This window comes from Teleopsis dalmanni, chromosome 2 (assembly GCF_002237135.1).
Source record: "Teleopsis dalmanni isolate 2A chromosome 2, ASM223713v2, whole genome shotgun sequence".
In the NCBI taxonomy this organism is placed as follows: domain Eukaryota; kingdom Metazoa; phylum Arthropoda; class Insecta; order Diptera; family Diopsidae; genus Teleopsis; species Teleopsis dalmanni.
Genome location: NC_051847.1, coordinates 58,529,655 through 58,542,450, shown reverse-complemented (window position 1 = coordinate 58,542,450; position 12,796 = coordinate 58,529,655). Strand labels below are relative to the sequence as shown.

At 28.4% G+C, this 12,796-nt stretch overlaps 1 protein-coding gene across 1 annotated transcript; it reads left to right on the top strand.

Moving 5' to 3' along the window:
• The first annotated feature begins 9,157 nt into the window (after window positions 1–9,157).
• On the top strand, window positions 9,158–9,786 carry LOC119684823. The gene is made up of 2 exons (XM_038098954.1): window positions 9,158–9,378; window positions 9,449–9,786. The coding sequence occupies exons 1-2, from the start codon at window positions 9,209–9,211 to the stop codon at window positions 9,681–9,683; spliced, it is 405 nt and encodes a 134-aa protein (XP_037954882.1). The 5' UTR covers window positions 9,158–9,208; the 3' UTR covers window positions 9,684–9,786.
• The last annotated feature ends 3,010 nt before the right edge of the window (window positions 9,787–12,796 follow it).

Below are 12,796 nucleotides of genomic sequence, written 5' to 3'. Positions count from 1 at the left end.
TAGTAAAAATAATGAAACAGTTGACACTCCCCCACCAGATATTGATCTGGAGACAGGCAAATCCTGCGCTATACAGAATATTATACTTAATGAGAGGAGGCGAAGTGTAAAATATGAACAAGAATTCGAATTTCGACCCACAACAGCAGCATGTATTCAAATGATTACGAATCAAATGAAGCCCATCGAATTTCGTGTCTACGATCAGCAAATTTTATTGTATGGATCGGCTTTGCGAAAAAACTTGGTCCGCTCTTTATTTGTATCCAGTGATGGTTGGCGTCTTTTTGCACTATCAAACGGAAATGTGCGCACGTATGATTTTAATATGGATAGGGAGATACAAAATATTCCTAACAAGAATGGACATATCTCTAAAGATTTGAAAATTATAGATATAGCAGTTGCAAAGACAAGCAGTACGGCACTGAACCTTATTCTATTAAACGAATCAAATAACGTTGAAATTCACTTTTTAAAACAATAACTTATTTTTATGTATGTTAAAATAAGTTCACATCTCTATAAATTAACGATGATTTAAAAAATTTGATTTTTAAAATATTGTTAAATCAATTAGAAAGGCCATAAATAAATAAATAATAAACGATACATTGTTAAATTTTCAGAAAAAATTACTATGATTGTTTTAAATAATTTTAAGAATTTATTAAAATGTAGGGAATAATATTTTTCAAGATTTCTAAGAACAGGCAATGTATAAGGCGACATATGAGATCTCCTCAGGTGCACATTGTGTTAAGAACACAATATTAAACTAAATTCCGATCTATGGTATAAAAACTGAGAAAACTCAACATTTTTGTTGTATACACAAATGAACTGTTGGATTACCACAAGCCTTTAGAATTGGCCCTAAACTTTGCAAATATTTTATGTTCATTGTTTCTTATTACACATGCTGTCTACTATTTCGTAAATACTTCAAGTCCTATCAAGCGAGTTTTTTCGGAATTATTCTCCACAAGTTTTTTTGTTCTATGGTTACTGTCGAATCCCTTACGACAAAGTAGCCAGACAACTGTTATTTTGAGCATGTTAGACAACTCTTTGAGATTCTTGCAGCTTTATAGCAACTTAGATTTAATAACACAAGATTAATTATGTATTATTATTTAGGTTTATATCAACAGGGGCACAATAGATCTCGAGGTCGCAATGTACATTCCCACAACTTAATAATATATATCAATAATATCAAACGATAATTTAAAACAATTTTATGAAAAATATCCACTAAATGAAATAAAAAGAGATATATGTAATGTTATATTTATAGTAAATTTATTTGCATTAAGTTTCTGGCAATATTTTATATACCATATATGTATTCTTGACACATGTCTCGTATATATTAATGTATAATTCAGCACATGTAAGATATTTTCTTTCTAATTCTGTAAAATATCAGAGGCCTACAAAGCTGATTTCGTTGACGTCCATGGTTGGTCTAGCTTAAACTTGATTAAGATCAAATTACTGTAAAATCAAGAAGTAATTGACATAAAAAAGAATTAGATATATCGTAATTCATGGGTTCCGTGTGTATTTAAATGGGTGACACATTTTATTATACATAAAAAAAAATAAAAAAATTTGAAATAAATTTAGAATACATAAAATATTATTTAACTTTGCCAATCCTTAAATAACATTGAAGCTATATAAATTTATATACAGATATTTATATATCTGTATATAGCAATTATAGTAAAATTTCCCCATTTTATCTTTGAAGGCTCTAATAAGAATGTTTAGTTACAGTTCGTTTAAAATATTTAATAAGAAAATGGTTTAAGGGTGTTTATATTTATATAGCAGTACTACGAGTATTTCTAATTGCACAATGGTTATGATACATTAAGAAAGTAACACGTTTCTGTGTCCATATTACATTAAAATAAAAAGTATATCATTGTTTATATTATTGCATTATTTCAATTATTTAAAAAAAATAATGGTATTCAAAGGTGTTCATATTTGTTTTCATGAAAATAAGACGTTACCAAACTTTAATTACCAAGCCATCAGGTCTGATAGTTTCTTCGTTATTCTATATATAGTAACATCTAAATTTGAGATTTATTTGAAATTTAATACATTTAAAAATTAAAAATAAATAAAAATAATTTTAATATACATTGTATTTAACGTTAGCCATGAAAGAAGTAACTATTATATTTAATAGAAACTAGTATATTTGCTAGAGAGGTTTAAATTACAACTTATATTAAAAATATGTGGTCTCGCTCGTGCGAATCGTAGGGTAAATTGGCATGGCTTTCTCTGTATTACGTTCTATACATAAGAAAGAATACAAATATAATAGTATTGAAATTTAACAATTAAAAATAAAATATAATTAATTAATTTAATTATTCTATAGCCTGTTTATGATTTCGTTCTAATATAACACAGCAAGTGGATTTTTCAATAAAACCTTTCACACAAATTAACAAATCTCCAGAAAAATGTGCGAACATAAAAGTCAAGTACAGCTTGTGTGAGTTAGTTAAGGAGCGCTGACTCTGAGCTTCAAATTTGGCAGGATAAAAGTTCAACCCCTAGTACTTGCAGTTTCAAAAAAATTATTTTCGAATAATTAAATACAAGAAATAATTCCTCTACCAATGATGATGGGTATTTGATATTACTCGAAACAGCTGTATGGTCAGCTAAAAATTCAATAAATTAAAATTATATAAAATTAATTTTAGTTGTAGTTCACTAGTTTTCGAAACCTCTGTAATCAATAAAAATAGAAATAAAAGAGTAAAGAAAGTAGAAATGAGTAATTTTATAAAATAACACAATTTTAACTTGAGTTCTAATTTTATTTTAAATTTTCTTGCTATTTTAAAGCTTTTATTTAGCTGGTTTTCTAGCTAAGATTATAAGATTGTACTGGTTTAACAGTACAATCTAATAACTTAACCGAGAATTAATTACAAAGGCACAATCAAAGGTCTGTCATGTTATGACTTTACCAATTATCAAGTTACCGAAGTACTTTTAAATATTCCTAATATTCAATATCCGATTCTGATAAATTAACTTCATTCATCTAACTATAAACCTAACTTTTATAATTCTCACTTATTTAGTTTCTTTGAAAGCTTAACAGATAGACTGAAACAGGATTTTTTTTTTTTAATTTCCACACAAACTATTGAAATGAATAATTTATGAGCTATGAAATTTGTTTTTTACAACGAAAAAAAAACTGTCCTTAAAAACCCTTTCTTAGTATTTCATAACAAAAAGAGACTATAACAAAAGGAAAAAGTTATTGCGGCAAAAAAGCTTGTTCGGCAGGTACTTATTATGACAAAAACACAATTATGACACTAATTGCCTTGCTTTGTCGTAATTCATTCGTTGCAATTCTGATGACATTTTCAAAATTTAACATTGTTACTCTTTTGTTTTGTTATTATAGCTTTATATTAACATTAGTGCGACACTAATAGATTATTCTGCAACGATTAGAGCAATAAATAACACCTGGAAAGTCTCATCCAATTGTCTCAGGCAGGAGACAGTCAGGACTGTATAAAGGCAGAATATGTTTTAAGGGTGCAGTGTGTATGCGAGTATATGCATGTATGAATGTAAGTAATGCGTACCATAGCATTTAATAGTTTGGTAATTTATGTATAATTTTTCTTTTTTTTCTTTACACTATATTAATACAATTATCAGGTGTAATTCCGTTGAAAGCAGATCAGAAGTGTGATGATTCCAAATGAATGAAGTGAAGCTTCGTTTAAACACACCACACAATTATGTTAGACACAATTAGGCAGATTTAAAAAGATTCGAATAAGGATTTTATTGGATTTTTGTTAATAAATTATCTGTGATGAACTTGTAATATGCTGCTATTTGAAAACAAACATATTCACACTTCTACATACAGCATAATGGGAATAATTTCACATGCTACCAACTTGGTGAACCTTTTTTCCAAAAATGTTTAGAACTTGAATACTATATACATAAACAGACAGGGTTAAGTGTTAAAAGGAGAGATTGTACCTCATACCTTGCACTCATTAACATGTGTAACTACCAGCAAATAAAATTTTTCATACATATGTCACATTTCCAAATATCAAATAGGACTCGATTTATGTCTGTCAAAAATTACTTATAATGATGAGTTTGGCAGGAAGGAAGCGCTTTGCCCTTCGCTCCTGAGGTTAAATTAAGTTCAATATGTTAAGACACATACCAATAAATGTACACATAAATTAATAATACATATCATGTTTATAATGACAATAACATTAACAATGGGCAAATTTGAAAAACGTAATTACATTAATATCCATTACGAGTACTTACTGTGCTTGGAATAAATTATTCATAAAGACATTAGAGCCAGTATCTAGCAAATGTATATATATATATAAATTATTAATGTAACATATTAACTTTTTATTTATGTTCAATATAAATAAGTTTTCTTAACTATTCATTTTTGTTTTTTATTACAATTATACTAAAAAGAACACAGATGTAGGTTATCTCGACCTACAAAACAAATATAATAACATAATATTATATTTCGGTACCACTGGTTTAAAACGGTGTAAAGAACATACGATCAAGTTACAAACGATGTGATGTCACTCAATTCTACCAACTGATGAGATCAATCCACCGAGTCTTCAAACTCTTTTACTTTTTTTTCACTTAATAGAGATATTTGTTTACTAATAAGTAATTTAAGAATAAGTAAACTTTATACGGTATAGAAGTGTTATTCACTGTCCATATAAACTTATATTTTTATACAAAACTTTACTTGAATATAATTCTAAATCACACATTTTCTTTCACATCTCTTAGCAAAGGCTTAAGGCTATGAAATAACTTTTTTTTATAAATATCGCCTTTGTGCACCAATATATAGTTAGCTCTCTTAATAAAAATATAATAACTTAAATGTTGGTCCAAATTTTGTATTCCTTTCTTGCACAATAATTTCATCTTAGCCCCAAAACATCCATTTGTTTCAGATACAATATTTTTGTTGAGCTAAAATCTATTATCTTAAAGTATTCTTTCGAGATTCTGTCAACTTAACGTCAGACTGTAATTAAGCTTTCGAGATTGCAAGTCATGTGGATTTCTCCAAATGTGGAACCATCATTTATAAACCAATATAATATTTTGCTGGATGGAGTAATAAGTGCCCAAAATATTGGTAAAAAAGTTGTGTTCGTCGACTTTATATAATAAAAATCCTTGTGGTTATTTAACTTCATTGACGTATGAACTACCAAATGTAAAATCCACTAACAAATAGAAAATTTTAAAGAAAATAGTGGCTCTTGAATAGCATTAATTCCATAACTAATGATCAGAATATCATAAAATATTGAAACACTGCTTGAAAATTGTCACTTATTAAAAATCATACATGTTATATCTTGTATATCTGAAAATTTTGTTTAAATATCGCTACTTGAAAATTAGTCTCAGGACATACTGAGCAATAACATATTCAGGACAGTTCACCTGATTGATATAATACAATATATTGTTGAATTTTAACGTTTAATAAAATAAGCCAGAATCTGTATCCTTAACGTTCGCCACAAATGACGTTTTTTCTTCTGCATTTATTTCAGAAAAATAACTTCGCAGGAACATTATGGCAAGGGGATAAAATACCCACCTTTGGCAATTTACTTTAAAGATAAATAATATCTTTAAATTTAATTTAATTTTGTGATAAATTTTTGTTTTTACGTATAAGTACTCATATTTACTACAAAATTTTAATAATAAAAGTGATGATACAGCTTTTAAAAATAACTATGAAAAAGATATGATGGAGTAGTTAGTTTTTAGTATTTTAATGACCCTCTTAAAAATAATATCAATAACAGCATTACTTTCTATATATAAATATTGTATATAAAGTGGGTCTCCGCTCGTCTTAAACTCCGGTAATTCAGATTGCCTGGTCGATTACTCAATTTCGATCGATTACTAATTCTCTAATCCAGATTACACATCATGAACATGTCTGCTCGATAGTCGAATGAAATAAATCACATTTATGGGTAATTTGTGTACCTTCTGCTCAAAAATAATCCGGATTTTGTTGTTTGTTAACTACTCCTTAAATAATAGACCTATTTCAAAAATATTTTGTTATGTTGGTACACCCTTTCTTGCCATTTCTTGCAAATACAAATTTGAGCGCCATCTGTCAATTAGTTTGTTTACAGCAGCTGTTATTGTGAGACTACCTCAAGTGCATTTAGCGATTTTTACTATTGAAAATTCTTCTTGTACACGATTTTTTGACCAAACACGGCACCACTGTCATCGCTCAGGCACCATATTCGCCAGATCTGGATCTGTGCGACTGTTTCCTGTTCCCGAAACTCAAATTGCCCCTTCGTGGTAGCGTTTTGAGTCGATTGAATCGGTAAAAGAGAATTCGCTGAAGAAACTAAAAGCCATACCTTTACGGGCCTACGAAAAGTGTATGTAAGATAGGTTAAGCGTTGGCATATGTGTATCGCTTTAGAATGAGCATATTTTGAAAGAGATAAAATAAATTTGGAATAAAATTTAAATTTGTGTGTTTTATTTACAAAATCCGAGTACTTTTTGAACAGAAGGTATATGAATATAGATTTTATGCACTGCTTTTTAAATGAATCCATAATGAATTTCATAATTTAATTAAACAAAACAAATAAACAAAAATCAAATATATTTTGCTTATAGACATTATTTCGGTTTTCACTATTTAATTATGATTAAGTTATAATTTTCATTACGGATTAATTTAATAAGTAGTGGATTATTGTTCAGTTTTTATTCAATTTCTTTTGTTAAAATAAAAATATGAACATATATACAAACTTTTATAGTTACTGTTTTTCCCGTATAAGTTACAAGTTATATTAATTATTGTATTACATTATATTCTATACTTAATTGTTCATCTTATATGTAATCTTAAATCTGTTAAAATTACTGTTAATATGTTATAATATAATAATTATAAATAAAAGAACTTACTTACTACTACTATTACAAACTCTCAAGGATTTTAAATACGCCTCCCCAATCCGAATATCTCAGTAACAGACATTTTAATGTCTGTTTAAAGGATTAAGATAAGCGTATATCTATTGTATATGGATGTGTATATATATAAATCTATAAACGGCAGCTAACTCTATTATAGTTAACTTACAGAAGTGCAAAAAACTTCAACAACAAATATGTTCCTGTATATTCACCCCCTCTAAGTACAACTGTTGTTGTAATTAACTTATTGAACTGTAAAAAAATTTTGATATAAAATATTTTCTAGTATTTCCCCCCTTTGACACAATCTTTTAACTGTTACTAGTATTCATTTAGTGAACTTTGGCAAAAAATATTTTATAATATAATCCCCTTGAAACACAGCTTGGTACGCCACTGCTACCGAGTCTTGTGATACACTATTAAGAATATAAAAGAAAATTATATTAAAAAAATCAATGTTTCTTCCATTTACGAAAGAAATGCTATTATTTATTATAAACCAGTACTAACTATACAAAATATGTTTGCATTCTTTGTTGTTTATTTATAGGTAATGTGAACATGTTTGTTATTAGTGTAAAATCAATGCTAAATAAAAAAAAATTATTTACATATATAATAAAAGGTTTAATTACCTTATGTATACAAGGAAAAAACAAATAACAATTACCATTACTAATAACTACTAAGAACCTTGTTAATGTCACCTTTAATTAGATGACATTAGGACAAGTTTAAAAAAAAGCAAGGCGCTTCAATTTTTTGTGAATCAAAGGAAGAAACCTAACATAATATGCAACCCTTAATGGTTTATGACATACCAAAATATAGTATATCTTTTGTTTCGTTATTTGTTACTTTATTAGCTTAATAATAAAATAATATCAAAGTTTATTATACAATGATAATAAGATCAAACTAACCATATGCGATGGAAAAAAAATATTAAAAATTAAGAATATATTAAAATCATCTAGTTTTTTTCATCTTCAACAAAATACCTATGTTATAACTTATGAAAAATAGTCGTTATAACTTTTCAAATTCAGATATAAGTCTGAATTTTACAATTTAATTATAATTTTTTTCTTGAGCGGTTTTAACCATCTTTAACAAATTTATCCACTGATTCCGAAAGTCTAACAATGCCATATAATTGAACATGTATAGGCTCCGGTCATCATGAAATAAGGTGACCTTCCAGTGCTGATATAGCTTACAGCTCACTGTACTACAGTGAGGCCCTGCCGCTTACCATAAAGCCTGCTACTAAATTATTCCAAATAGATATGGAGTGTTTGTCTCCCATAGTTGGAATCAAAATATAAGAAATGGTAATAGAAAGGCTAACTGGAAAAAAGTTTAGTATAGGTATTGGTAACACTGAGGGTAATGTTTGGTGCTGTCACAAACTATAGAATTCTAGAAGCGCTTAGTGTAAGGCTTGCACTTATACTTAATTCAGAAGTGAAGGATTTCGTACTCAAATAGATTTAAATATCACTTTTGAACTGAACAGATTGATTAATTCTGCAGTTAATTAATTCTTCAAAGTAAATTTTTGAGTCTAGCGTATCTGCAGATGTTTGCAGATGTTTGCAGATTGCGTTTTGGAAAATACAACCGATGTGAGGAAAAATATGTTTCGGGGAGTGCACAATACCATTTGTGTGCACTTGTAATTGTTAACAAACTTAATTGGGGTATTTTAAATTTATTCTTAATTAAATAAACGCATAATTACCATTTAACATATGCAACTGAAAAATTTGTGCTCAACTAAACTGAAATGTATGCATTACAACAGCACTTGACACAATAATAGTTTTAGCAATAATAAAGTGCCGACAATATATATAAGAATAACATCACAAAGAACAAGTTTTCTAGAGGATAATAAACATAGCACTAGAATTATGTGTTTCTCTAGAAAACTTCTCATCAAAAATTTCTATCATCAAAAATTTTATAAAACTTGTTCATTATCACAAAAATAACATAAAATATGTCAAATTTTAATAGAATATGTAGACATTAATATAAAATAAAAAATATTTCAAATCTTTAAAAAACTTATATCTTATAAAAAAAAATTCACATACACAATTTGCAGTAGCAAAAAATGGACATAAAAATAACCAACTCTGCGTCTTCGACTTGTGTCATTCGCGCTAATGAGTACCATCTGCATATACCACTATATGTTTTGGACGTTATTCGAATTCTGCAGGATCACCCAGCTTACTTCAAAGGTCTGAGAGAAAAGCATATCGTTGAAATGTTAGAAAAAGAGTACGTATTCATATATTTGATTTATTAATATTTGATTTATTTATCCTATTAAATTCATTTAATTGAATAGATGTTTTGCATGCGGTGATATAAATGGTCAGGTAAGGGTAGCATTAAAGGAATTGAGCGCTGCTGGATTTGTGCGCTGTATTAATCATAGTTATCGTACACTTGGGCCATTCGCTAAACTCGCTCAAGCGCGCTCACAACGACAACTAAACTCAGCTTGGATGAAGATAACAGAGATGCAGAATATGAGTTGTACTTCCCTTCTATCAACAAGTAGTTCCGAAAACTATACTTAAATCAACAAGGAAAACTGTCTCTTTTGGGCTGTTATATTTTGTGAATTACTCATTTTTCAAATAAACTGGAAACATAAGAAAGTTTGATTATATTAAAACTTTTTTTCTGACTGGCTTATGATATATGAAAAATTAATTTACATAGAATAAATGGTAATTTATATTATAAAAAATCAAATGTTATGCACCGATTAGATAAACTATGGATATATTAAACATTTTCACTGAATATAAGTCATATATGATTATATGACGTACCTCTGGTACTACAGCACTCAGAATTTGGATTCAATCCTATCTAAGGTCTGTTCTAGAAACACGCCTTCAAAATCTTAAACAAATGCTTGGTGGCTCTGTCTCAGGAATAGAGACTTAAGCTCCCGTTAAAGTAGCAAAAATGTATGCTGCAAAATCTATATAAAGGTATGACTAAAATTGGTATCACTAAACAGCAATGGTTCTATGCGCGGCTTAGCTGGCTTATAGATTATCATATTAATCTAACCTAAATAATAAATAATAGTTCCGTGAAGTACATAAATATTTGTATATAGAGAAAGTTTGCATATATAGTAGAAAGGAATTCGCAAAAAGCTTAAATAATTAAAATGTTTAAAAGTAGATATCTACTCCTAAAAGATCAAAGTAAAATAGTGTATATTCTACTTATATACATTATGTATATAAATCATATGTGCACTTCCTAAAGTCTTGTCTTATTAGCAGCACAACTCGATTAGAGTAAAAAGTGTATTTAGTTAAAGAAAAGTTTTAACTACTGTGTGTTGTGTGTTTGAATTATATCACAAAGCGTCACTTGGCCAATGGATCACGTCCTCACCAAACCTTAGTAAGAATAGCAAAGTCTTATCAATTATAATTAATAAAATAAAATTTTAGTAGATTGTAATATATTTTAAAGTACAAAAATGAAAAATTATGCTATATTATAACCTATAATTTTAGGTGACAAAAAACTAAAGGTATACATTTTTTTGTCTTTAAAATTTTTGCGGCCTCTTCAAATTTTTAAACCTCTTCACAAAATCCTGTCAATAAACAATCTTAAATAAATCCTATTAAAAACATAGATACATAGATTTTAAACAGGTTGAGAGCTTGTCACCACGGCTCTGCTCCTTTGAGGATTGTTGTGACATACCCACTTTAGTTCCATTATGTCCTTTGGAGAGATGTTGCCTAATTCCGTTATAAGTGGATAGGCAGGTGATAAGTACTGAAGTCAGTGACACAGAATGTGTTCTGCTGTTTCCTCTTCTTCGCAACGAAGTCTGCAGCTATCGTATCTTGTAATACCTAGGTTCGATAGATGCTTATTTACTCCGCAATGTCCAGTGAGAAGCCCTGTGATAAGTCGATGCCATTTCTGTTCAGCATTAGAAGCCCCTTAGTTCTGGCTTTTGATCGATTCGACATGAATTCTTTAGCTTGTCTGCAGGCAATTGCATTATCCCAAAAAATCTGACGCTGCTCTTTCCAACCATTCATTAATGTTAAGTTTAAAAAAGCTCCATGAAAGACCGCAGAATGGTTTTAGCCTAAAATAATAATACATAACTGCAATATAGGTATAAGTATAAAACTTCCATTAACAATTTTGATATCAATTAAATATTAAATTAACATGAACAAAAAAAATTTTTGAACAATTTTTATTACAAACTACTTAACTCTTCTTTAATTATAAGTTTTTCATTCCCTTACGGGACAAGTGTATAATATTAAATAACTTAATTTTTTTTTTTAGTAAATTTATTTAATAAATGTTTATTATGTTGTCGTTTCCTTAAATTATAAAAAACTCTTTTTTAAGTCTTCATACTATTTTTGTAGTGTTTGTCCTTGTGTCCTTTTGAGTTAACACCAATTGAACTTCATACTTCTACCAAAGACAATGTATATTATAGATACATTGTCTTTGCTTCTACCATGATTTTGTGGTTATTGTGGTTTGTAATCAATAAGGAAAATTAGCTGGTTTCTTTGTGGGAGACACAAAATTTACACAAACAATAATGAATATGTATTTCTTTTAATTTAGTTATAACAAAAATCTATAATTAATTATTCAAGTTGTTGGACGTGTACCTAATACTTATACCATAAATATTACTACATGCTTAGTTTTGAATGAGCATAATTGGCTTACCAATTTTACCCTCTATGAATCAGTTAAATAAATGAAGAGGAAGAAAAGGTGCAATATTTACATATTATATTATATATAAAAGAAATCATTTTTTTAGCACTTCATACGTATAAAATTAAAAGAATTATATATTTCCTTAGTCTTATATTAGAAGACTAATAATAGAAAGAAGAAATAAACTTTGTACGATTAGCGAAAGTTGTAGCACAAAGGAAGTAGATTTTTTAAGTAAACCATTCTCTCCTTTATTTTTACTATTTATCTGTATATACTTATTTTATTTTCTATTGCTATAAACAGTACAATACTAATATTACTGTAATAAAAATAAAACTCAAACTAAAACCTTTTTGTTTAAAGATTCGCAAAATCTTTAAAACACAAATAATATTACAAAAGGGAACTACTAACTATTCTAATAATATATTGTCTTTTATTTATTATGTTGAGGCTAGTTGAGTCAGTGCACTTGAGCACTTTTACTCTCTATTAACTGTAAGGTTTCTTCATAACCCCTCTACGCCTTGACTGGCTTATTGTTTATCACTTAGACTAAGAAATAATTGTCCTCAGATCTGCATACCTCCCCGAGGAGCCTGTAACTATTCTGAGATTCGTTACGCGGTGTCGGTAAGCGTGTCAGTTTTCGTAAATAATTTCAGGGCTCTATCCTTTATGTATTTTTTCATGGGTTCAATTTTGAGGTTCTTGAGGATGTCATTCGTCCTAATGTACCAAGGTACATTAATTCAACTTAATATATATATATATATATATATATATATATAGTATTCTTGTACAGCTTCTTCAGAAGGTTTATAATTTTTTCGCTTTTTTGGAGAGTGATGCTGTATGGTCAGTCAAAACTGTCAAATACTTTTTTGAAATCTAGGTATACCACATAGATGATAGCTCTAAATTCATTTGACTGCTCGAAGATAAT

Coding starts and splice junctions, on each gene's coding strand:
- LOC119684823 (XM_038098954.1), top strand. CDS start 9,209: ATGGACATAAAAATAACCAACTCTGCGTCTTCGACTTGTGTCATTCGC. Junction 9,379..9,448: donor GTTGAAATGTTAGAAAAAGA/GTACGTATTCAT, acceptor TTAATTGAATAG/ATGTTTTGCATGCGGTGATA.